Raw genomic sequence first — 27145 nt, forward strand, 5'->3', positions numbered from 1 at the left:
CTGAAGACTTGGGATGCATTCATGGCCAGTACAGTACAGCTACTGGAAAAGTCTGTTAACGTGTCTGGGGATGGAGTGGAAATCCTCCAGGGACATTATTAAGGGGACATTCAGAGGTGGCCGTTCCTGCTGGGCTGTTTGCCTGTGGCTGAAAAGAAATCATCCCCACTTTTAGCCACGTGGTTGGGGCGGGGCCTGTTCACTCTGAGCTGTTTGCGTTTGGCTGGCGGTAGGAGGAGGGGTGAATGGATCATCCCAGAGAATTGGGGGAACGGGTTAGTTGGGTTTGTGCTGCACGTTAACCCGAAAACTGCAGCCACTCCTTTTAAATGGCCAACCCACCAGGTGCTTGGTATGGGAAAGGAGGGCGCTGCTATTTGAAACCATTCCCACATGTTATGAAGGTTGAAGAAGCCGAAAGACTGTGGCTTACCATGGCTGCCTGCAAGCTGAATTCTGTTGCCCGGCCCTGTGTGTATGATCTCTCACACCAAACCGTCAGGCCCTCAATATAAGAGGAAAGATGCGACCTTGTACTGAAAGCACATGTGCTGTGTAATGTTAACAGCTTGGTTCACCGTGAAAGAGTCTACCCATTGTTCTCTAAAAATGTGTCTCTCTTTAAATACTACTCTCCCTTTTTTTCCCCTCCTACAGCTGCAAATGTTTCAACGCTCCCCCTATCATCTCCGTCCCAGAGGCTAGCGCAGATCAGAAGGTGAAAAAAAACGCTCACAATGAAATGTTCTCTGATCTCATGCAGTCCTCCTGCACTGAAAGAGCTCAGCAGAATGCATGGAGGCAAACAATGGCAGAGTCCAGGAAAGCAGAAAATGAACACGAGGACAGAAAGGACAAGCAAGATGAGAGGTTGCGGGAGCAAGAGTAGAGATGGCGGCAGCGTGACGAGAGGAGGCAGGATGCAATGCTGAGGCTACTGGGGGATCAAACTGATATGCTCCAGCATCTGGTAGAGCTGCAGAAAAGGCATCAGGAGCACAGACCACCGCTACAGCCCATGTAACTGCCTGTCCTCCTCCCCAAGTTCCATAACCTCCTCACCCAGACGCCCAAGAACGTGTGTGTGTGTCCGTGTCCGGGCACCCAATCACTCCACCCCAGAGGGCTGCAACAGAAGGCTGGCATTCAATAAGTTTTGAAGTGCAGTGTGGCTTTGTCCTTTCCTCCTCCTCTCATCCACCACCCCACCCAGCGCTTCCCTCCTCCCCCACCCCTCCCGGGCTACCTTGGCGGTTATCCCCCTATTTGTGTGATGAATTAATAAAGAATGCAGGATTTTGAAACAATGACTTTATTGCCTCTGCAAGCAGTGATCAAAGGGGGGAGGGCGGTTGGATTACAGGGAAGTAGAGTGAACCAAGGGGGCGGGTTTTCATCAAGGAGAAACAAACAGAATTGTCACACCGTAGCCTGGCCAGTCATGAAACTGGTTTTCAAAGCTTCTCTGATGTGCAGTGCGCCCTGCTGTGCCCTTCTAATCACCCTGGTGTCTGGCTGCATATAATCAGCAGCCTGGCGATTTGCCTCAACCTCCCACCCCGCCATAAACGTCTCCCCCTTACTCTCACAGATATTGTGAAAAGCACACAGCAAACAGCAATAACAATGGGAATATTGGTTTTGCTGAGATCTGAGTCAGTAAACTGCGCCAGAGCGCTTTTAAATGTCCAAACGCACATTCTACCGCCATTCTGCACTTGCTCAGCCTAGAGTTGAACAGCTCCTGATTACTGTCCAGGCTGCCTGTGTATGGCTTCATGAGCCATGGCCTTAAGGGGTAGGCTGGGTCCCCAAGGATAACTATAGGCATTTCAACATCCCCAACAGTAATTTTCTGGTCTGGGAAGTAAGCCCCTTCCTGCAGCTGTTCAAACAAACCAGAGTTCCTGAAGATGCGACCATCATGTCCCTTTCCTGGCCATCCCACGTTGATGTCGGTGAAACGTCCCTTGTGATCCACTGTGCTTGTAGCACCATTGAAAAGTACCCCTTGCGGTTTACGTACTGGCTGTCAAGGTGGTCCGGTCCCAAGATAGGAATATGCATTCCGTCTATCACTCCACCACAGTTAGGGAATCTCATTGCACCAAAGCCATCCACTATGACCTGCACATTTCCCAGAGTCACTATCCTTGATAGCAGCAGCTCAGTGATTGCGTTGGCTACTTGGATCACAACAGCCCCCACAGTAGATTTGCCCACTCCAAATTGATTTCCAACTGACCGGTAGCTGTCTGGCATTGCAAGCTTCCACAGGGCTATCGCCACTCGCTTCTCAACTGTGAGGGCTGCTCTCATCTTGGTATTCTTGCGCTTCAGGGCAGGGGAAAGCAAGTCACAAAGTTCCATGAAAGTGCCCTTATGCATGCAAAAGTTTCGCAGCCACTGGGAATCGTCCCAGACCTGCAACACTATGTGGTCCCACCAGTCTGTGCTTGTTTCCTGGGCCCAGAATCAGCATTCCATTGCATGAGCCTGCCCCATTGTCACCAGGATGTCCAAATTGCTGGGGATCGTACTTTGAGAGATGTCTGTGTCCATGTCCTCATCACTCTCGTCACCACGCTGCCGTCGCCTCCTCACCTGCTTTTGCAGGTTCTGCACATACTGCAGGATAATGTATGAGATGTTTACAATGCTCATAACTGCTGCGGTGATCTGAGCGGGCTCCAGGCCTGCCGTGGTATGGCGTCTGCAGGAGAGCAGAGTTGCAGTGGAAGCGGTGGCTGACGACAGATGCCACGAGAATAGATATTTATAGAGAACGAAGAGAGGACCTCAGAGGCGGAATCATGAGAGCAGGAGAGCAGAGTTGCAGCGGAAGTAGTGGATGACGACGGTTAGCACCGTGCACATTTCCCGAGGAAGAACACATGTACTTCGGAGCCCATGACAGACAACATGGAGAAATTCGCTATTGAGACAATAGCAGCAGAGCAGAGTTGCAGTGGAAGAGGTGGATGACGACGGTTAGCAATCCTACTGCACCGTCTGCTGAAAGCAGTATGGCGTCTGCATGGAAAAAAGGCGCAAAATGATTGCTTTCATGGAGGGAGGGGCGACTGACGACATGTACTCAAAACCACCCGTGACAATGTTTTTGCCCCATCAGGCACTGGGAGCTTAACCCAGAATTCCAGTGGGCGGTGGAGACTGCGGGAACTGTGGGACAGCTATCCACAGTGCACCGCTCCATAAGTCGATGCTAGCCACGGTAGTGAGGATGCACTCCACCAACTTAATGCGCTTAGTGTGGACATACGCAATTGACTGTATAAAGTCGATTTCTAAAAATCGACTTCTACAATATTGACCTTATTTTGTAGTGTAGACATACCCTTAGACACAAGATGGTCAGTTCTCAAGTAAGCCATATTATTGTCTTGCATAGGAGATTTTTAAAAAGTGATCCAAAATAAACTGGGAAAATAACTTAAAATAAAAGATGGACAATTTCTGATTAACACCAACATTCTGTCCTAGGAAAGGATTCCCCACTATGCTACTGACCCCTGTACATTGCTACAGCAGTTCACAGGGCTTTAAAAGTGCCATAACTGTCTTGGGATGGGAGGGAATTGTCCAGGCACAGGCACTACCTACAACAGCCACAGGCTGCCCTATTCAGCCTCCCAGCAAGTCCCAGAAAAGGGGCTTTGGCAGGGGCAGAAAGAGGAATGGCCAGGATGGGGTGATGGAGTTCCCAGGGCAAAAGAAGTACGCTGCACCTTTTGTGAGTTCTTCTCATCACAATTCATCTTGCTTTATATATGGAAGTCCTCAGCCACCGAAGTGTATATGGCTATAAACTACCTGAGAGGTAGGTAGAATAGCGGATTTGTACATTAGCATTTAAACTCTGACTCAAGACAAAGGTAGTTTCATGGTCTTATTCCATTAAGCAATGCTCAAGCTATCTACTATCCCAAATAATGTAAACTCGTGCAGTTGTCTGGTGACCAACTGATTCCAGTAGTTGGGGGAGCCAGATTTGTAGGTCAGAAGTGATATTTTGGCATTTTTATAAGTTTGCCCAATGGTTACTTGCAGCCATTGTAGTTTCCCCCATGATTTAGTGAGCACTGAATTCACATCACACGCAAAGCTACATGCTGATCCTCAAAGTTTGAATCACTTCATTGGCAGTGTTCAGACATATCTAACACTATCATTCTCTTCAGCATTAATTTGAGGGGGCTGCCCAATCAGTTTCCTGCCTAAAAACTGTACCACTTCAGGAGCTCAGACCTGTTATGTCTTGCCTGATCTATTGCCTTCAAACAAAGAGTTTTTAGACCTCAAGATATTTTATGCCGCTTTTCAGCCCCTGACCTACAGCTTCCACCTGCTGATCTCTGTGCCAGAGAAGAAATGTTAAAAGCAGTAATATGCAGATTTATATAGGTGAGGGGAAAGAAAAATGTGTAATACAGAATTAAAGACTGCACTATCCTACCTGGCAGGTTTAGTGAAGGGTGCTCTCAGAGAAAAAAGTTGAAATGTTTTCCCAAAAAAGTAGTTTTCAAAGTCAGAGCACTAATAAGGGATCCCTAAAAAGAGAGGTCACATGGAGATGGCTAGCTAGCTCACTTATAAAAAAAACAAATATTAAATGTGTCTCTATAGGTTTTAAATCTAAAACTATCAGGGGAAGACAAGAGAGGGCTGCTTAATCTTGAAGTCATCAGCACCCTCATTCTCCTCTCATCCCCTTCTTTTGGGAATCAGTGGGCATTAGTTCTTGAAGGGCCCAAAAATTAAAAAGCTCTGCAGGATGAAGGATCCTTTTTGCATTTGTGGACACTGAAAGAAAGATTTATTTTCAAATAATATGGAAAGCCTGTGATACTGTAATTATATTTCTATGATACACTGAAGTTTTTATTATAATCTTGGCATATTCTAATCAAAGAAAGGAGGAAAATGAGAACAGCTAAAGTGTATTTTATTAATTATTGCACATTAGCTTAATTCAGCAATTGAAATTGGGATTCTGATGGTAGACAGATGACTAGATTCAGTCTCAGGGCTGTAATGACATTAAATGATTCTAGTGATAAACTCTATGTGTACCCTTTGAGCACATATTCCTTGTTTTACCCCAAGGTAAATGTATATGAATTATGCTTGTACCTGGGTATTTAAAGAACTAGCTGAAGCAATCTCATGGAGGATGGGTGAGGTCCCAGAAGGTGGGGGAGGGAGGGAAGAAAAAAAAAATATATATATATATATAAATAAATAAATTCTAAGATAGATACTATAAGAGGACCTGCAGAGTTATAGCCCAGTCAGCCTAACCTCGATATCTGGAAAGATACTGGAACAAATTAAACAATCAATTTATAAACACCCGATGGATAACAGGGTTATAAGAATTAGCCAGCATGGATTTGTCAAGAACAAATCATACCAAACCAACTTATTTTCCTTCTTTGGCAGGTCTAGTGCATATGAGGAAGCAGTTTAAGTGATACATCTTGAGTTTAGTAAGGCTTTTGATACAGTCCCAACATGACATTCTCATAATCAAACTAGAGAAATGTGACCTAGATGAAATTATGGTGGGTGCATAACTGGTTGAAAGACCATACTCAGAGTAGTTATCTATGGTTTGCTTTTAGCAATGTCAGACTAGGTGTGTGTATCTACTGGGGTTCTGGAGGGGTCAGTCCCGAGTCCAGTACTATTCAATATTTTCATTAATGACTTGGATAATGGAGTAGAGAGTATACTTATAACATTGCAGATGATGCCAAGCTGGGAGGGGTTGCAAACGCTTGGGAGAATAGGATTAGCAGGAAAAGTGACCATGACAAATTGGACAATTAGTCTGAAATCAACATAATGAAATTCAATAAAGATAAGTAACAAATACAACAATTAAGAAGGAAAAATCAAATGCACAGCTACAAAATGGAGAATAACTGGCTACACAGTAGTACTGCAGAAAAGATCTGGGGGTTATAGTGGATTACAAATTGAATGAGCCAACAATGTGATGCAGTTGAAAAAAGGCTAATATTTTGGGTTGTATTAACAGAACTGTTCTATGTAAGACATGGGAGGCAACTGTCCCACTCTACTTAACACAGCTGAGGCCTAAAATGGGAGTACTGTATCTAGTTTTGGCTGCCACACTTGACAAAGATGAGCAGAAATTGGAAAGAGTTCAGAGGAGAGCTGTAAAAGGCATAAAAGGTTTAGAAGAAAAATCGTGGTGGGTATTTTTACTTCCCGTAGGACATCAGTGAAAATAGTTACCTACCTCACTGTGGTCCTTGAGCTTTGTATGAAAGAACAATGCTGTAAGTTACAATTTGTGGCTTTTGATTAGCATTTCCTCTTGCCACTTCTCTAAATTGTGTCTTCAGTTGACTTGTAATCCAAAAAAATAAGCCAGGTATCATTGTCTCCATATTTAAATATATTATTCCATTTTTTCCTTATTTCAATAGCAGCTTTAATATTCCCATTCTCTCATAAATGAGAAGATATGAAACTTTAGAATAGGTTAACAGTGTCAAAAAGGAGACTAAGCCACATACAGGATGCCACCACACTACTCTTTCAGTATGACAAGGTTTTTGATTTTTTTACATATTACATTTTATATGTCCACAGGAAGTTGCATAGGGTACATACCTTGAACTTGCAGTTTCATCCTCCAGCGTTTCTAAATCTCCAGACACCTTGTTTGTTACGTATACATCATTATCTCTTGATTCATCTTCATCATCACTACTTAATACACAGCTGTCAGATTGCCGTTGGCTTCTTAACCCTAGATTTCTCCGTTGACGTTGATTCTCTACAATTTAATTTTGTTAAATTAGGTGTATTTCCAGGATTTATAACATTATTTCTCCAATGCATTAAATATGCACTGTTATAGGACTATTTAAATGGACAAATCTGTATTTAGTTTAACTATTTAAAAACAAGTTTACTTGTGAAACTTAACACTTCCAGCTACCCCAAAAAATACAGAATTGTATACTAAAACAGAATTTAGTCTGCTAATTTGCTCTTATTCCCAGAAGAACAGATATGGATCTTAGGCCTTTTCTACATGGGTAGATTTACCTTCACAATTATGCCAGTACCACTGTAGTTATATTAATGTATTATGCAGCTAAATTTCCCCATATAGACAAGTCCTTAGATTTGGCATCCTGTCACACATGTGAGAAGGAGGCTGCATTAAGCAGTTATTGTAAATAAATTAAAGTCTTCTTGGGGAAGAGGCAGGGGCTAACTTTACAACTAGCACAGCAAAAGTAAGGGATAAGCAATAAGAGAGCTTGGATAGCAGCATGCAGGTGGCTTTTTTAAAAACAGCATAACAAATTAGGAGTGGATGATAACCTTGCGGATTATATAAACTGCCTAAATCTAGGCTATTGGCTCCAATATTAAGTTGCAGTTCTTAAGGATTATCCATATGCACCACAGAGCCTTATTCATGTTACAGGGTTTTTAAGATATATTACAGATTTTGCTGGTAGCACTGTTACCTAATGCTTTCCTTTATAGATCTTATTTTCAGTTGTTTATATTGCCAAACTAATCATTTGGGCTGAATTTTCCCATTCCATGCGTCCGATTCTGGACGAATATTTTAGAAAATTTCAGCAAAACAGTTTGACTATTTCTGAAAACAGGTTAGGGAACACAACCTTGAAGATTAAAAAAAACTGTACACAGCTTCACTGAGAAACTCTATTGCCTTCATGCTTTGGAGTAGAGTATTGACATTTCACTGTGGGAGGGTGTGCGTGTGTGTGTTTGGTCACTGGTGTCACCAGTTTGGCTTTTGCCAGCTCAATGAAAAATACACCCAAGTTTGTCCAATTTATAAATTTCTGAAAAAAAGTCTGTTTGCACATGCTTAGCCGAAGCTTGTTAGAGTTGGTACCGGAACTCTCAGGAGATTCCATTTAAACTGACCATACTTCATGACTAAGGCTATGAGTTTGTCACGAATTCCATGACCTCCGTGACTTCTGCAGCGGCAGGTGCAGCTGGCCCAGGGACCACCTGAGCAGCTCAGGCAGCCTCTGGGCCAGCCACACCAGCTGCTACTGGGGCAGTCTCAGGCCACCATGCCCTCCACCCCCAGCAGCAGCAGGAGTTCGGATGTGTGAGGGGGCTCAGGAGTGGGGGTTGGGGCATGGGAAGGGGTGAGGGCTCTGGGCAGCACTTACCTTGGACGGCTCCCCGGAAGCAGCGACATGTCGCTCCCTCAGCTCCTAGCTCCGCACGCTGCCTCCACCCACAGGCACCGCCCCCGTGGTTCCCGGCCAATGGGAGCTGCAGAGCCAGCACTTGGGGAAGGGGCAGTGCGCAGAGCTGAGGGAGGGACATGCTGCTGCTTCTGGGGAGCTGTGAGGAGCCACGTAGGGAGTCTGCAAGCCCCATCAATCCCCATAAACTCCAAGCAGGGGGTCTTGCCCACTCCCCAATAAACACCCGCAGCACTCCCTGTGTCCCCCCACCCCGAGCACCCATGCAACACCCTAGACTGCCCCTCTTCCCCCAATATTTATTCAGGGGTATATAGTACAAGTCATGGACAGGTCACGGGCCGTGAATTTTTGTTTACTGCCCATGACCTCTCCATGACTTTTACTAAAGATACCCGTGACTAAAAATAACCTTCTTCATGACCACACAGCTCCAATGTGCTGACTGAACTTCCCATAAGCCATCGGCAGTTATCTCAAATTGCAGAATTCTGTACTGTGGATCTAAAGGGGCCTATCCTGTTAATGATGCAGTTAGGGACCATAATGGTCCCCAAAAAATGGAATTTTCTTGTTTGCCTTTTTTAAAATGTAGAAAATGACATAAAAACACGTCAAAAGAATGACAATGTTACAAAGTCAAGTGCTCAATAATTCGGAAATGCCAGAATAAAGGTATAACCTTAATTCTGTCCCCTTCTGTACTCACATTATGATACAGTCTTTATTATGATTCCATGCTTTTTCCATAGGATGTCTGCCTCAATCAGTGCACAGGAAAGACTGTGCTCACTGAATAAGCAGCTATTCAATATTTATTTTTACATGCATCATAACATCTTATTTATGACACCCCCTTTATATCTTGCCCTACATACAAAATGCTAAGTTTCATCATGGTCTTTTTCCATGACGCTCATCATGGTAGTATTGGTGTATGTCTCAAATGTTAATGAATTTGTCTTCACCAAATCCTGGTGAGATAAGATGGTATTATTGGCCTTATTTACCAGGAACTAAGGCAAACAGAAATTAAAGTCAAGAGCATCCACTAATTTTGGATAAGAACAGCCATACTGGGTCAGACAAAAGGTCCATCTAGCCCAGTACCCTGTCTTCCGACAGTGGCCAATGCCAGGGTCCCCAGAGAGAATGAAAAGAACAGGTATTCAAGTGATCCTTTCCCTGTTACCCATTCTCAGCTTCTGGCAAACAGAGGCTAGGGAAATTATCCCTGCCAATCCTGGCTAATAGCCATTGATGGATCTATCCTCCAAGAATGTATCTAGTTCTTTTTTGAACCCTGTTACAGTCTTGGCTTTAACAATGTCCTCTGGAAAGGAGTTCCACAGGTTGACTGTGTGTTGTGTGAAAAAAATACTTCCTTTTGTTTGTTTTAAACCTGCTGCCTATTAATTTCATGTGGTAACCCCTAGTTCTTGTGTTAGGAGAAGGAGTAAATAACACTTCCTTATTTACTTTCTCTATACCAGTCATGATTTTATAGATCTCTATCATATCCCCCCTTAGTCGTCTCTTTTCCAAGTAGAAAAGTCCCAGTCTTATTAATCTCTCCTTCATATGATAGCAGTTCCATACCCCTCATCATTTTTGTTGCTCTTTTCTGAACCTTTTCCAATTTATCTTTTTTGAGATGGGGCGACCACATTGGCACGGAGTATTCAAGATGTGGGCATACTATGAATTTATATAGAGGCAATATGATACTTTCTGTTTTATTATCTATCCCTTTCTTAATGATTCCCAACATTCCGTTCAGTTTTTTGAATGCCACTGCACATTGAGTGGATGTTTTCAGAGAACTATGCATCATATCCTTGACTTATGAGGAGAGGCTGAGGGAGCTGGGATTGTTTAGCCTGCAGAAGAGAAGAATGAGGGGGGATTTGATAGCTGCTTTCAACTACCTGAAAGGGGGTTCCAAAGAGGATGGCTCTAGACTGTTCTCAATGGTAGCAGATGACAGAACGAGGAGTAATGGTCTCAAGTTGCAGTGGGGGAGGTTTAGATTGGATATTAGGAAAAACTTTTTCACTAAGAGGGTGGTGAAACACTGGAATGCGTTGCCTAGGGAGGTGGTGGAATCTCCTTCCTTGGAAGTTTTTAAGGTCAGGCTTGACAAAGCCCTGCCTAGGATGATTTAACTGGGAATTGGTCCTGCTTCAAGCAGGGGGTTGGACTAGATGACCTTCAGGGGTCCCTTCCAACCCTGATATTCTATGATTCTATGAACTATCCACAATGACTCCAAGATCTCTTTCTTGAGTGGTAACAGCTAATTTAGACTCCATCATTTTATATGTATAGTTGGGATTATGCTTTCCAGTGTGCACTACTTTGCATTTATCAACATTGAATTTCATCTATCATTTGGTTACCCAGTTCTGAGAGATTCTTTTGTAGCTCTTTGCAGTCTGCCTGGGACTTAACTATCTTGAGTAGTTTTGTATCATGTGCAAATTTTGCCACCTCACTGTTTATCCCTTTTTCCAAATCATTTAGGAATATGTTGAAAAGGACTGGGCCCAGTACAAACCCCTGAGGGACACCACTATTTACCTCTCTCCAGTCTGAAAACTGACCATTTATTCCTACCCTTTGTTTCTTATCTTTTAACCAGTTACCAATCCATGAAAGGACCTTCCCTCTTATCCCATGACTGCTTACTTTGCTTCAGAGCCTTGGAAAGGCTTTCTGAAAATCCAACTACACTATATCCACTAGATCCCCCTTGTCCACCTTGTTGACCCCCTCAAAGAATTCTAGTAGATTGGTGAGGCATGATTTCCCTTTACAAAAACCATGTTGACTCTTCGCCAACAAATTATGTTCATCTAACAATACTGTTCTTTACTATAGTTTCAACCAGTTTGCCTGGTATTGAAGTCAGGTTTACCATCCTGTAATTGCCAGGATCACCTCTAGAGCTCTTTTTAAAAATTGGCATCACATTAGCTATTCTCCAGTCATTTGGTACAGAAGCTGATTTAAATGACATGCTACAGACTATAGTTAGGAGTCCTGCAATTTCACATTTGAGTTCCTTCAGAACCCTATGGTGAATACCATCTGGTCCTAGTGACTTATTACTGTTTAATTGATCAATTTGTTCTAAAACCTTCTCTAATGACATCTCAATCTGGGATAGGTCCTCAGATTTGTCACCTAAAAAGAATGGCTCAGGTTTGGGAATCTCCCTCACCTCCTCAACTGTGAAGACCAAAGCAAAGAATTCATTTAGTTTCTCCACAATGGCCCTATCATCCTTGAGTGATCCTTTAGCATGTCGATCGTCCAGTGGCCCCACTGGCTGTTTAGCAGGCTCTCTGTTCTTATGTACTTAAAATTTTTTTTGAGATTACTTTTTGAGTCTTTGGTTAGCTATTCTTCTAACTGTTTTTTGGCCTTCCTAATTATATTTTTACACTTCATTTGCCAAAGTTTACATGCCTTTCTATTTTCCTCACTAGCTTTTAAATTCCACTTTTTAAAAGGATGTCTTTTTGCCTCTCACGGCTTCTCTTACTTTGTTGATTAGCAATGGTGGCTCTTTTTTGGTTCTCTTACTATGTTTTTTAATTTGGGGCATACATTTAAGTGGAGCCTCTATTATGGTGTCTTTAAAAAGTTTCCATGCAGCTTGCAGGGATATTACTTTTGATGCTGTACCTTTTAATTTCTGTTTCACTAATCTCATTGGTAGGATGCCCAACTTGAGAACCAAGGACCTGATTTTTCACACTATTCAGCATTTTATAGCACTGGGTATATTCAGAATAGAGGTTCCACTGACTTCAGTTGCAGCTGAGAGTGTTCAGCACATCCAGGAGTCAGGCCTCAACTATCACAGGTTGGGCACTTAGAAAATGAGCACACTATTAATTTTATTTGTAAAATTTGGTTTAAGTAAATTCCACAGAATCAGATAAAGGTGGAATAGAATCAAATACTCCAGGGCAGCATTCAGTGCCATAGATCACGAGATTATCCTCTCTCCCTGGAGTCTTCTGCCTCATTCACTACATACATTTCAATTTCTGAAAGGCAAGAGGCAAAGGTCCAACAGACAACAGCATAATTTACCACTTAACCTTGATTCATTCCTGTGCATCATCATTCAGTGCACTGAATGAGACAGAGGTTCTGTGGAAAATGTATAATCTGATCAGGTAACTGAAAACTATCATACCTATGAACAAGGGGAGTGAAGAAAGATTGCACGGACAACTGTACTTTTGGCATTTCCTGACTTTGCAAACTTAATGTTCTTTTAAGTTTTGTGTCTGTAATATATGGAGTATTGAAATGAGCATTTCTCTATAAAGACTTTAGTAGAAAGCCGTAGTAGTGTCCCACCACATGTACATACGCCAGGGGACTGTGAAGTCCAATTGGAGGGAGCATTTGAGATTTTGGCCAAGTTATTGCAGACCAACAAATTATTATTATAATTATTATATCTTCAAGTTTATTCTATTTTCCCAAACTATATCCACTACCATATGTGGTAAAAGTGTTGAGAATTGTATCAAGGGACAATAACAACATTGGGATTATTTCGTGAGATAAGTGCTGATACAGCACATTAAATCTTCAGGCTTTGTATTAAACTAGTAGTATAAACCCTGGGAGTGTTTCCTTAGCATGAGTACGTTGATTACCAGTAATTAAAAACAATACATTTGATTTGGTTTCACTGACTAGTTTAGTTTGACAATATAAGCAATATATGCCTGAAGACAAACAAGTGAGACAATTTTAAAGGGAGGCTGGTGGAAAGCATATTCTTGGTAGCAAGGTGTGCACATACCATACAGCATTACAAAATGGTCACAATTCTGTTATCAGTTGGGAATACATGAAACATGACTACTCACCTTCAACAATCTTGTATTAACAAGAGGGAGAGAAGAGAATAAAAAAACCACAATTAGACTTTGTTGTGCACATATATGCATTATAGACAAACATCTCAAAAGACCATAGCTATGTTCATTCTTATTTGTTTGTAGCTGTATAAGCAGAGCCAGGAGGCATGAGGTAGAGCAATAATCATAGAATTGCTGGAAACATGTCACCAGCTCTGGAAGTCAAGCTAATGGTGTTGGCCATGCACCCTCATGGAAGATAACGTAAAATCTTGTTGTGACTTAACAGTTCATCACCCGTACTACGGTAACGGATGCAAGCCATCAGTACTGTAGTTTGTTTTAAGTTGCAATTCTCAGTCAATATTAGGATTGAAAGCTCAACAAATTTAGAACCCCTTCAAAAAGGGATTAATTTTCCTCAGACAACTTGTGTGGGATTTTCAGAACTACTTCATTGACCTAACTTTACCACTTACATCAACAGGAGCAGAAATAGGCCAATGCTGAGTACTTTTGAAAATCCCACCCTTGTATCTCGTTCATCTGATAGCATTTTTTTCCTGTGCAGTTTGACTGCATCTACAGTGTACTATAACAAGTTTCTCAGTTTTCCATTAAACCTGAGTGCTGTATCATGAAACATGGTTTCTGTGCAATTGATATTGAATTTTGGGCTTTAAGACTTTTGTTGAAGTAAACTCTTTTTCCATATCTATATAGGTGAGCTTTTGTCTGTCGCATCATACTACAAAAAATATGGTCAATTTAAAAAAAAAAACAAAAACAAAAAACCCCACATAAAGTTCAGCTCATTAGTCCATATTCTGACACCTCAAAAATGGCATATTTTCAAAAGTGATGAGCACCTAGTTAATGCATGTTCACAAGGCAGGACACTTAGGAAGGTGTCAAACTAAGGACCAATGAGCTGAACTTTAGGAATCCATTTTAAAGTTTTGGTCTACCATCTCTTTTCATTATGTCCCCAATTCTTGTCAGACTGACATTCAATATATCCATTTTGTTTGATGCACATATCTTGAAACAATGATAGTAGAAAATCCATTTCAATAAAATATTATTCAACATCTTAAACCCACAATCTTCCACATTTCTTTACTTCAAGCAGGTTACCAATATGCCCTTTCAGAAAGTCCTGACTATCCTCCACAAGTGCCTGACACAGTAGCGAAGCAAGTTTCCTCAAAGCGTTCGATTTAAAGTAACACTGACAGTACTCCATTATCGTTTAGGAACATGCACTGAGGGCGGTCATCATGTACACTATTCAGAACTGTGTGTTCAAGAACAAGAAATGGGCAGTTTTCAGTTATTTAGAACTTTTATTTTTTAATAAAAAGCCTGATATGTTATCATTTAAACACAGATGAAATTTGTGCTTAAAGAGGGACATTACTGACTCTAGTTTGCATTTTTATATGACATTTCACGAAGATACTTTTCAAGGAGTGCACTGGTATAATCCCTGTAAGATGTTCTAGTGTCCAAGGCTGTGGGAGATGCATTATACAAATAATGGCTGCTGGGTTTACCTACACCATCAATGCATTACCTTTATCAGACCATTTTGATAACATAGTCTGGGATATCTAACTGTGGCTTTAGTTGCCTTCCAAGTTCTAACCTCTAAGAAGCACAGCATTAACCTAATTTGACCAGAGTATTTCAGTAAGTGCACCGACAGTTACTTACCACAACAGAATCATTGTGAGTTAGATCAACTACTACAGGTTCAGAAGATTCACATGTGAGATCTACTACTTCTTCACCAGCTTAAAAATACAATGATAAGAGTCAAGATCATGCATGTAGAGCTGTATAGCACCTGCCACTCCACAACAAGAGTCAGGCATGAACCGACAGAATGCTACCATTTACTAAATGCTGATAGTTTGTGTTCCCTCCCCACCCTTCTCCTTTAAGACAGACATTGAACACTTCTCTCAGGCTCTCGACCCTCATTAAAATGCTTGGAGAGTTAATACTACTTTTGCGTGTCTTGATTTGCAGCAACAAACTGCAGCGGTTGTTCTCCCCCGCCCCCCACGCCGTGCACACACTTCATTTTCTTAAACTTTTTTTGTGTGATAACTTGTGTGAGGCAAGTATCAATAAAACTGGATGTATTACTTTAATACTGTGAAGAGAGGAACACTGTTTCTACAGAAGTTTATTTGGTAATACCCAGGAATTTCCCCATCATCATGCTTTAAATGTTCTGACTTCAGGTATTCCCTTTTATGAAGGCCTGCATGAACCTTCAAATGCACTGTCAAATAAGAGAAGGTGCAATTCTATCACTTTCTAGACACTGCTGCTTACTTTGCCTCAAAAGATCTAACAACGAATCTCTTCCCCCAACATCTCGATTGTCCAGTGGCACTACTGGGTGTTTAGCAGGATTCCTGCTTCTGATGTACTTAAACATTTTTTTGCTATTACTTTTCGAGTCCTTGGCTAGCTGTTCCTCAAATTCTTTTTTGGCCTTCCTAATTATATTTTTACACTTCATTTGCCAGAGTTTATGCTCCTCTCTATTTTCCTCACTAGATTTTAACTTCCACTTTTTAAAGGATGCCTTTTTGCCTCTCACGGCTTCTCTTACTTTGGTGTTTAGCTGTAGTGGCTCTTTTTTGGTTCTCTTATGCTTTTTTATTTTTGGGTATACATTTAAGTTGAGCCTCTATTATGGTGTCTAAAAAGTTTCCACACAGCTTGCGGAGATTTCACTTCTGGCGCTGTACCTTTTAATTTCTGTTTAACTAACCTCCTCATTTTTATGTAGTTCCCTTTTTTTAAATGAAATGTGACAGTGTTGGGCTGCTGTGGTGTTTTTCCTGCCACAGGGATGTTAAATTTAATTATATTATGGTCAATAATATCAAGCGGTCCAGCAGTATTCACCTCTTCAACCAGATCCTGTGCGCTACTTAGGACTAAATCAAGAATTGCCTCTCCTCTTGTGGGTTCCAGGACCAGCTGCTCCAAAAAGCAATCATTTAAGGTGTCAAGAAACTTTCTCTCTGCATCCTGTCCTGTGGTGACATGCACTCAATCAATCAATGCAGGGATAGTTGAAATCCCCCATTATTATTGAGTTTTTTATCTTAATAGCCTCTCTAATCTCCCTGAGCATTTCATAGTCACTATCACGATCCTGGTCAGTTGGCCAGTAATATGTCCCTACTGCTATATTCTTATTATTAGAGCATGGAATTACTATCCATAGAGATTCTATGCTACAGTTTGGTTCATTTAAGATTTGTACTTCATTTGATTCTACACTTTCACATGAAGTGCCACTCCCCCACCAGCACGACTTGTTCTGTCCTTCCGATATATTTTGTACCCCTGGTATTACTGTGTCCCAGTGATTATCCTCATGCCACCAAATTTCTGTGATGCCTATTATATCAATATCCTCATTTAATATGAGGCACTCTAGTTCACCCATCTTATTATTTAGACTTCTAGGATTGGTACATAAGCACTTTAAAAACTTGTCACCTTTTAGCTGTCTGCCATTACATGATGTAATTGAATGGGACTTTTTTTTATTTGACTGTTTCTCATTGATCTACTTGTATTTTATCATTTTCCATCCTTTCCTCCTTACTAGAACATAGAGAATCTCCATTAATAGATCCTCCCCTTAGGGATGTCTCTGTCTGAACCATGTGCTCTTCCGCACATGTTGGCTTTCCGCCAACCCTTACTTTAAAAACTGCTCTATGACCTTTAGAATTTTAAGTGCCAGCAATCTGGTTCCATTTTGGTTTAGGTGGAGCCCATCTTTCCTATATAGGCTCCCCCTTTCCCAAAAGTGTCCTCAGTTCCTAATAAGTCTAAACCCCTCTTCCCTACACCATTGTCTCATCTATGCATTGAGAGCCTGCAATTCTGCCTAACTGGCCCTGTGCATGGAACTGGAACCATCTCAGAGCATGTTACCAAGGAGGCCCTAGACTTCAATCTCTTACCTAGCAGCCTAAATTTGGCCACCAGGACCTCTCTTTGCTATCCTTCCCTATGTCGTGGGTACATTCAGAAGGCTAAGAAAAAGCCTCTACATTTCTAACGCTGTTGTGCTACTTTTTTGAGAAACAAGTTGTCTGAAGGCCTCTATCTTGAAGAGTCCGAGCCTGAATAATAGTAGACCAAATTTCTACCCATCCTCTAAACTGTTTAGGATTAGGAAGTTAGATGGACACCAATATTCTGTACTGGCTATCCTTCAATGAGCATTTCCCCCCCTACCCCCCTTTAAGAATTGGATTTGGAAGCTTTACTTTGATAAAAGTACATCTGAACAGTGGGAGGCAGGAGCCTGGGGGGGTGGGGAGACAGGTGGGACTGCAGGCAGAAGAGGTGGGGAGGGACCACCCCCAAACCCATAATCTGCCTCTGCATGTGAACTGGGCTCCCAACACTCCAGAAGCAAAAACAATTTTTTTTTTAAATGGAAAAAATAAGGCTTACCGCTTTCTTCAAGTTCTATTGGCTCTGCTTCTGAAGCCATTTCTGTCGCTGAAGCTACCAGTCTGTTTCGTTTCTGAGTTTGCCTAGAATTGATGGCTCCTCCACGACGTTTTCTTTGAGTCTAAGAGAGAAAAGAATATTTGTTTGTTTTTTAAAGCTAGTATTAATGCAGACCTGATCTTGATAGAATGTTTTTAATTGCTGCTAACTGCATACATGGTTTTGTACAGATTCATTCCAATATCTGAATTGGAAATGCCAAAGTAAAGGCATCACCACAATGCTTCTTACCAGTTGGGCCAGGCAGGAAAGGTGCTTTCTGTGATCACTGGTGATCAAGAGGGCTATTTCATGATTACATCAACTGTTAGATTCAAACTGACTTCTTCAGTTAGTTTGGACAAAAACAGGACTATTCTCCAACATCAAGGGTGTTTGTTTATTTGAGTAATACTAACAATACCTAGAGATATTAAATTTAATCAGGATAGAATATGGGATTACATTGCATCTTAATTTACTTTTATTACAATCTGTTTTCTTCAGGTTGTTCAGACCACACATTATGTTTTGAAATGGCACAAGTGGCTACAAGTCTAAAAATGATAAAGAACTAGATAATCAGTTATGCATTTACTTCATTAAGAAAATACTTACTGTGCTCATGCTGTTTCTTGAATATAAAATACAGAAAAAAGTAAGAGGTACAGATACCATAAAATAAACTGCAAGGAGGCTACAATTTTCAACGCTTTATATTTCTTTAGGAAGTATATAATTAAAAGTCCAGATTTTTCAGTATCTTAGAATGTTGCTCTTCCAAACCTATAAAGAAAAGGAGAGAGAAGATTACCTACCTGTAATTCTTGCTCTCCTAAGTACAGCCATCTCTACGGATTCCCATTTTTGAGTCAACGCTTCTTGCATGAGACCAGTCAGGAACTCCCATAGTTTAAGATTTGAGCCTCTGAGGCATCCAAAGGTATGTCTCAAAAACTTGCTATGCTCTCCTACTCCCAACACCTACAATCCAATGTCAGTTTATTATTGTATTGGGAAAGTACCTAAAAGCCCAAATGAGGTTTCCTTTGAAACAAGAAGTGGTAATTCTAAGGCCTGGTCTACAGTATGCGGTTATTTCGGAATTAGCTGAGTTACTTTGAAATAAAACTGATTCCGTCCACACGACCAAACCAGTTTTTTCGATTTAAAGGGCTCTTTAATCCGATTTTTGTACTCCACCTCAGCAAGTGGAGTAGCGCTAAAATTGAGATCGCAGTTCCGGGTTACAGGTACTGTGGACACAATTCGACGTTATCGGCCTCCAGGAGCTATCCCAGAATGCTCCCTTGTGACCACTCTGGACAACACTCAACTCCAATGCACTAGCTATGTAGACAGTAAAAGCCCCGGGAACTTTTGAATTTCCTCTTTGGTCACCATCAGCACAGTCCACCATCACAGGCAATTGCAGAGTCCACCATCACAAGAGACCATGCAGTCCCGGATTCGCAGATGAGCTCCAGCATGGTCTGAACAGGAGGTACTGGATCTCATCGCATGCTGGGGAGACGAATCTGTTATGGCAGAACTACGTTCCAAAAAAAAGAAATGCAAATACGTATGCTAAAGACTCCAGGGCCATGACAGAAAGAGGCTACTCCAGGGACACACAGCAGTGTTGTACAAAAATCAAAACGCTCAGGCAAGCGTACCAAAAAGCCAAGGAGGCGAACGGGTGCTCTGGGTCACAGCCCCATACATGCTGCTTCTACCGTCAGCTGCATGCAATTATGGGGGGTGACGCCACCACTACCCCATCACTGTCCGTGGACACCTGCAAGGGGGAAGTTGCACGGAGCGAGGAGGATGAATTTTTGGAGGACTAAGAGGAGGACGACGGTGCACAGGCAGCAAGTGGGGAATCAGTTTTTCCCTCGAGCCAGGAACTATTCTTAACGCTGGAGCCAATAGCCTCCCCCCACTCCCAAGGCATGCTCCCGGACCATGACCCTGGAGAAGGCACTTCTGGTGAGTGAGAGCTTGATCGGAACCACGCGGTGGGGGGAAACCCAGCTGCACCGGGCTGTTCGCGTTTAGGTTAAAGGGCTCGTCCCTGCTCAGAGCCTCATCGGAGCCCCGCAGTAGGTGAGTGTGTGGGGGAGAGGGTATTGTGTGAAGCGATCATCCTAAAGAGACCACAGGCCCTCCTTTTATATGGCAAACCCACCAGGCATTGCTTGCTATGGGAAAGGGGGCCCGGCAGTTTGAAAGCATTGAAATCAATGCAAAAGAAGCAGAATCCCGCATGCCCCTAGGGCTTGCCCGGCCACATGTGGCGGCTTACTCACACCAAAGTGGCAGGCACTTCAGTAGAAGAGGCAAAATGTGACCTTGTACAGAAAGAACATGTGCTGTGTACAATGAATTGCCTGTTTCATTGAGAAACAGTGTCCCCTTTGTTCTCTAAAAATGTATCTTTTAAAATACTACCCTCCCTTTTTCTCCTCCTGCAGCAGGTACAAATGTTTCAATGTGGTCCCTATCTACTCCATCCCAGAGGTTGGCCGGCCTAGATTAGAAGGCGAAAAAAACCAACTCGGGACAACATATTTGCCGAGCTCATGCAGTCCTCCTGTACTGATAGGGCCCAGCTGAATGCGTGCAGGCATACAACTGTGGAGTCATGTAAAGCGTTACATGAATACGAAGAGAGGAGGGATGTGCGCAATGAGAGCAGGCAGGATGCTACAGTCAAGCTCATGGGGGAAGCAAACTGACATGCTCCACTATATGGTGGATCTAATGTGGGAAAGGCAGCAAGACCACAGACTGACGCTGCAGCCCCTATATAACTGCCCTCCCTCCTCTCCAAGTTCCATAGCCTCCTCGCCCAGATACCCAAGAACGGGGGGGGGTTGGGGGGGGTTGGGGGGAGGTGGGCTACGGGGACCCACACAGTCAACCCCAGAGAATTGCACAAGCAGCAGAAAGCTGACATATCCTAATTTTTTATTTGGTTTCTGGACTTGTCCTTTCCTCCTCCTCCACCTGCCCAACCCAGTACCTCCCCTCCCCCGTCTCGCTTCTGATTTCTCTCAATGTTTTGTGCAACAAATAATAAAGAACGGTTTTTAAATAATTGTGACTTTATTTCCTTTCATTATAAATAAAATGTATGGTGGGTAACTTTAAGAGAAACAAACAACTGTCACACTGTACCCTGGCCAGTCATGAAACTGGCTTTCAAAGCTTCTCTGAGAGCCCTGCTGCGCTCTTCTAATCACCCTGTTATCTGGCTGTGTGAAACTGGCCACCAGGCGAGTTGCTTCAACCTCCCACCCCACCATAAAGGTTTCCCCCTAACTCTCGCAGATATTGGGGAGCACACAACAAGCAGCAATTACAATTGGAATACTGGTTGTGCTGAGATCTAACCGAGTCAGTAAACTGCACCAGCGCGCTTTCAAACGTCCAAAAGCACATTCTAGCACCATTTTGCACTTGCTCAGCCTAGAGTTGAACTGCTCCTTACTACTGTCCAGAGTGCCTGTGTACGGCTTCATGAGCCACGGCATTAAGGGGTAGGCTGGGTCCCAGAGGGTAACTATAGGCATTTCAACATGCCCAACAGTAATTTTCTGGTCTGGGAAGTAAGTCCCTTCCTGCACATGTTCAAACAGACCAGAGTTCCTGAAGATGCAAGCTTCATGCACCTTTCCCGGCCATCTCACACTGATGTCGGTGAAATGTCCCTTGTGATCCACCAGTGCTTGCAGCACCACGGAAAAGTACCCCTTGCGGTTTATGTACTGGCCGCCCCGGTGTTCCGGGGCCAAGATAGGGATATGTGTTCTGTCTGTCGCCCCGCCGCAGTTAGGGAACCCCGGCGCATTAAAGCCATCCACAATGGTCTGTACATTTCCCAAAGTCAATACCCTTGATAGCAGCCAGTCAATGATTGCATTGGCTACTTGCAGCACAGCAGTCCCGACAGTCGATTTCCCCACTCCAAACTGATTCCCAACTGACCGGCAGCTGATGGGCACTGCAAACTTCCACAGGGCTATGGCCACTCGCTTCTCATCTGTGAGGGCTGCTCTCATTTTGGTGTCTTTGCGCTTCAGGGCAGGGGACAGCAAGTCCAAGTTCCATGAAAGTGGCCCTACGCATACAAAAGTTTCTCAGCCACTGGGAACCATCCCATACCTGCAACATTGTGTGGTCCCACCAATCTGTGCTTGTTTCTCGGGCCCCAAATCAGCATTGCACAGCATGAACCTGGCCCAATACCACCATGATCTCACAATCGCCACATGCTGTGCTTCTAGGAACATCCGGTCCATGTCCTCATCACTATCGTAATCGCGCTGTCGTCGCTTCCTCGCCCGGTTTCGCAGGTACTGCACATACTGCTGGATAATGCGCGAGGTATTTCCAATGGTCAAAACTGCAGTGGAGATCTGAGCTGGCTCCATGGCTATGGCACCTGCATGGGTAATCCTGGAAAAAGGGCATGAAACATAGGAGAGCAGAGTGGCAGCGGAAGAGGTGCTGTTCAGTTCACGATAGCCAAAAAAAGGCAGGAAATGGTTGTCTTCTGTAGCTTTCACGGAGGAAGGAGCCCAGGACAGACAATGTGGAGAAGCTCCGTAGCACAGCAAGAGCGGGAAAGCAGAGTTGGCAGCGGAAGCGTTCGATAAGGAAGAGAAAGTAGATACTAGAGATTACATAGGAAGATGAGAGGAAGTGCTAGGTAGATTCATAGCAGCAGGAGAGCAGCGGTGCACCATCTGCTGAAAGCAGTATGGCATCTGCACGCCAAAAAGGCGCGAAAGGATTGTCTGCTGTAGCTTTCACGAAGGGAGGAGCGACTGACAACACACACCCAGAAACACCCGTGAGAATGTTTTTGCCCCATCATGCACTGGGAGCTTAACCCAGAATTCCAATGGGCGGCAGGGACTGCAGGAACTGTGCGATAGCTACCCACAGTGCACCACTCCGACATTCGATGCTAGCATTGGTACTGTGGATGCACTCCGCCGAATTCACGTGCTTTAGTGGGGACACAGAAGACCAAATGTATAAAATTGCTTCCAAAAATTCGAATAGAATAATTTTGAATAATTTTGTACTGTAGACATACCCTTAGAAGGAGCAAATTATGTGTGCATACAAATTACAGAACCACCAAATTTGAGGGCAGAGTCAGGGTTGGGGACTGTTAATCCAAAACTGACCATCTTCAGCAAGCAAGTATTACAGACAAGTAATTATCTTTTCTCCAGGAGATACCCATCTCCAGATTCAAATATATGGAAACTGAATAGCTACATATGGGTGTCTCCAAAATAAAACAAATGGAACCCAGAAGTTGCAGCTTACAGAAGGAAAGAGAATGAATAGCCTGGCTTCAAACATGAAAACAGTAGCATTTCTTTTTTAGTGGGAAGGATAAGATATCTCTTCCCATGTTTTAAAACCACCACCCAAGTAGTAAGCAGAATGGCTAAACCTCCTGGTTAAAAAAAAAAAAAGTGGACAGAGATGTTTAATAGACTGCTGGCTAAGACATTTGGGCATCCCTAGAAGGATTCCGTAACAGAACCTATTCCCTTAAAATTATCTGAATTTAGATGTGTGTCTTGATGTCAGAACAAAGCAACGGTTTGTCCATAAAGATAATGACATGGCTGCTCTGCCTGTCTCTGGCATTAAGGGGTTGAATTTAGCTGCCAAGGTTGTTCTGCCCCAAAATGTCATTATAGCTTGGCAGCAGTTCAGCTATTGTTCTTGTAGTAATAAGTGAATCTACTGCATTACCGTCAAATGAAATGAGCTAAACTGACACTAATCTGCACCAGATTAAGCTCAGCGACCTTGATTCTGGTCCTTCAAGGCCCTAGTTGTTTCAGACTGCCTTGAAGGCTACATGATGAGCGTAGAGGAGCTCAGGAGTGCTTTCAGGCATGCTGCAGGACATGATGGTGAATTGCATCTGGACCAGATGGCACATCCTATGTAATTCAACTATATATAATTACAGGGTATCATCCAGCTACAGACTGACTACTTCTTCAGGCCATTAGGTTATCTTTCATCAGACCTGCAAATGACCAAAAAAAGGTGGCAGGGGAGGAGAGAAGGGAAAAAAAAAAACCAACAAAAAACACATGCTTGCAGCATCAATGATCCATCAAGAAAGACTCACACAACCTCTCCAGACCAGAATGTTCATTAGACAAGATGCAATTTCAATGCAAAATTCCTAAGAGTAGTTGCGAGGAACCCAGTGTGTCATGGCCATACTTCTATATCTAGTTGAGATGAGTGCATCTTATGTGCTGAAAAAGCATCTTCTACACTGCTTAAAGATAAGGGATAAGCAAAGCAACTGGGATGACATCAGAGAGGTGAACAGCAAAAGCTATCTAGAGTCTTTATTGGCTCCCATAACTATAGTAGCTGAGCTCCAGACCAAAAGCAGAACTAGGGGGAAAAAACAAACCAACAAAACAAACCAACAAACAAACAAAAAAAACACCCTGATTTCAATCGAGCGGGACTGGGAGCTATCACAGGATGGTTGCCGGGAGGATTGTCCCGAATACAGCAATCCCCGTCTTGGAGTCTGATAATGGAATACTGGTGACTGGTGGCTTCAGTCCCCCAATATTCCCAGGATCTCTACTGAGCTCTTGGCGGCGTGAAGGGTTGGTCTAGGCGTTCCTGCCAGGGGGGCTGGTGCACTGGTGGGTCTGTGCCAGGCTATCGGTGAGGTATGCCTCGAATCCTGCTGTTAGTGCCCAATGCCCGGGGACCGAAAAGGGTTCTGCTGAACTTGCCTCTCTGGCACTGAGGCGTGACGACTTTGGGCGGCAGGCAGTGGCGGGACATCCCTCATGATGGGGAGCGGTGCCAAGTTGGACCTCTGCTCCAGTGCCGACTCCATGCGAAGCGCTCTAAGGTGGTTGTCATACTCCTTTTTTAGTCCTGGGTTTGAAGGACTTGCAAATATGACACTTGTCGCTTATATGCCCTTCGCCCAAGTATCTAAGACAGCTATTATGGGGATTGCTGACGGGTATGGGCTGTCTGCAGCAATCACAGGGCTTAAAGCATGCCCCGTCCCCAGGCTGAGTGCCGTTCGGGACTAACAAAGGCTTTAAGAACTACTATTAAGGGTAACTAATTCAACTACTAACTATATACAGCTAAATTACAGGTTCTGCAAAGTTCACAAGAATGGAGAAGAATTAATGTTAGCCGAAGCAGAGGACGTTCCAGCACTGTGATTGGCAGGAAGAAGGAACTGAGAGTGGGGGAGCTGGTGGCGCCCCTTATATCGCACCATGTGAGTGCCACTCCAGAGGGCACCAGAGCTGATCCCCTATGGATACTGCGAAGGGAAAAATTTCTGGCAGTTGTGCATTGGGTGAGTGCACACACCTAATACGGAATGGACATGAGCAAGCACACAAAAGAAGAAGAATAGGTATTGTAGAGTGGTGTACCTGAGGCACATCTGCAGTTGCCATAGGATCAAATCTGATAACCTTTGGGAATTCCTGCCAGATCTCTCAATGGAAGCAGAGTTGACAATCTGTATCTATAGAGATGGCTATATTTGGACAACTATTGAGAAACTGTCACCATATCACAGTGGGTCAGCACCAACACAAGCCATTCAAGATAGTTGAACTCAAAAGGAAACAAGTTCCAAAACCCTATCGTGCCTATATTTTTAAAGTCCACATTACACTAACTTTTAAACTGACATGCAGAAGATACCGATTCATGCCAGCAGAATTGTAAAGCTTGCATCTGTAAAACTGTAGGCAAGCTTAATTAGGAGACATTTAAAGATTAAGCTCAAACATAATTTAAAGAATCTTCCTTGGTTTCTGTTACACCTGCAAAGTTCAGATTGGAGTCCAGTTGCTCACTTTCTTCTGAAGTCTACTCTTTGCAATTATTTGGACTTCTAAGTGTCTTTCAATTTAGGACTAATTGTTTGAAAGTAACTATTTGAGTAGATACACTGACATTAGCGAAGACTTCCAAATATACACTCAAAAGCAATTTAAATACCGTTTATTCTGAAACACTCTTCAGGAAAACTAGAAAAAAATATCTACCTATTAACTCATACAATAGCACTCTTAGTAGTAATATAGGTTTCCCTCTGCAAATTTGTGGTTAACAGAATGATAAATAAAAATTCAGTTGCATAAGGTTATAGTTTCCTGTTACGTTTAATGATAGCTTCTTCACATTGGGTAAGATCTTTTTCCCTCCCCTCTATACAACCTTGACTCAAACAGCAAAATACGAGAACCTTACAAACCAAGGATAAAAATGCAGCATTATGATTCATCTTTAGTACTTCACCAGTGCTATGCAAGTTTTCATAACTACAAAGTGGAGAAACATTGCTACAACAGCCAAAGGTTAATTTTTTGGTAAGCATCTTATTTGATAAAGTTCTCTGAACACAGATTAACAGTATACAGCTTTTCCATTTACAGAAGCAAACCCTACAGTTAAGGTTACATATGGAATCTCATATGACTACAACCCCATTTTTTCTCAGAATGTTGTAAAAAAAATTGTTCTTTGGGGGCTATAACTTTTCTTGCTTGGTTTTAACCCCAAAAAGAAGAGCTGGTTTGTGCAGTTTTGCCCCTTGATACTGAATATTAGAAATTCAGGCCTTGTCTGACCTGGAAGACTAATGGATTACCAGAGAATAATTCATGACACCAGCAAATCCATGAAAATTAAACCTGACTAACTGAAGAGTGGCGGTTTTTAAAATATTATTTAAAAGTCTGTTTTATTTAACAAATATTTTTACACGAACACCTAAAACAAACAGTTGAAAGAAAAACTGAACAGTACGCCTTCAACTAAGGGCCAAGAAAGTAATAGTCCATATGCATAGAGTCCTCCATGTCAAAATTCCAGCAAGACCAGACAACTGCTATTTCTAAGGTTAAATAAGCAGAAAAATACCTTTAAAACCCCACTTTTTGTCTGTTTATATATCAGAAAGAAACAAGTGTACAACCCCAAATTCTCTTTTGTGGGTCATCTTCAGCATCAGAACAAGGTAAAACTGTGGGTATAAACAAGTTCAGACTGGAGATTTTAGGATCTTGGAAATCTTTGCTCCATTCAGCAAATTCTAACTTCTTGTTTAAAAATATCTATCTAAATCTTCTGCAAACAGTCTCTGAATCATGTATAAGATTCTTAGCTGCCCAGTTTATCCAGATATGCAGAAAGCCATCTACCTCTAAGCATTAGATGGTTGCATGAACTCACTCTAGTCCTTAAAGCAAACAATCTCAAAAGGATCAAGTTAGTGAAAAGAATAAGCAGTAACATGATTTTATAAAATAATATATGGCACAGGGAAGATTGATTGGGTGCACCTATTGTAGGAAAACCAAGGCCAAGATTTAAAGCAGTGGGTCCCTG

General features: G+C 42.6%; 1 protein-coding gene and 1 long non-coding RNA gene across 2 annotated transcripts in view; both read right to left on the reverse strand.

The window, feature by feature from the left end:
• The window catches only part of RNF4 (ring finger protein 4), a 39068-nt gene that overhangs the window by 6259 nt on the left and 5664 nt on the right, over positions 1-27145 (reverse strand). Inside the window, exons 3-7 of the mRNA XM_077815924.1 lie at positions 18317-18484; positions 17660-17780; positions 14873-14952; positions 13166-13175; positions 6667-6832 (exon numbers count right to left, since the gene is read on the reverse strand). Coding sequence (XP_077672050.1) covers positions 6667-6832; positions 13166-13175; positions 14873-14952; positions 17660-17780; positions 18317-18376 — 437 coding nt within the window. The 5' untranslated portion in view covers positions 18377-18484. The remainder of the gene's footprint in view (positions 1-6666; positions 6833-13165; positions 13176-14872; positions 14953-17659; positions 17781-18316; positions 18485-27145) is intronic.
• Positions 1297-6365, reverse strand: LOC144264291 (uncharacterized). The gene is made up of 2 exons (XR_013346015.1): positions 6290-6365; positions 1297-3033 (listed from the first exon to the last, which is right to left on the reverse strand). It is a non-coding gene; the product is annotated as an uncharacterized LOC144264291 (long non-coding RNA).

This window comes from Eretmochelys imbricata, chromosome 4 (genome assembly GCF_965152235.1).
Source record: "Eretmochelys imbricata isolate rEreImb1 chromosome 4, rEreImb1.hap1, whole genome shotgun sequence".
In the NCBI taxonomy this organism is placed as follows: domain Eukaryota; kingdom Metazoa; phylum Chordata; order Testudines; family Cheloniidae; genus Eretmochelys; species Eretmochelys imbricata.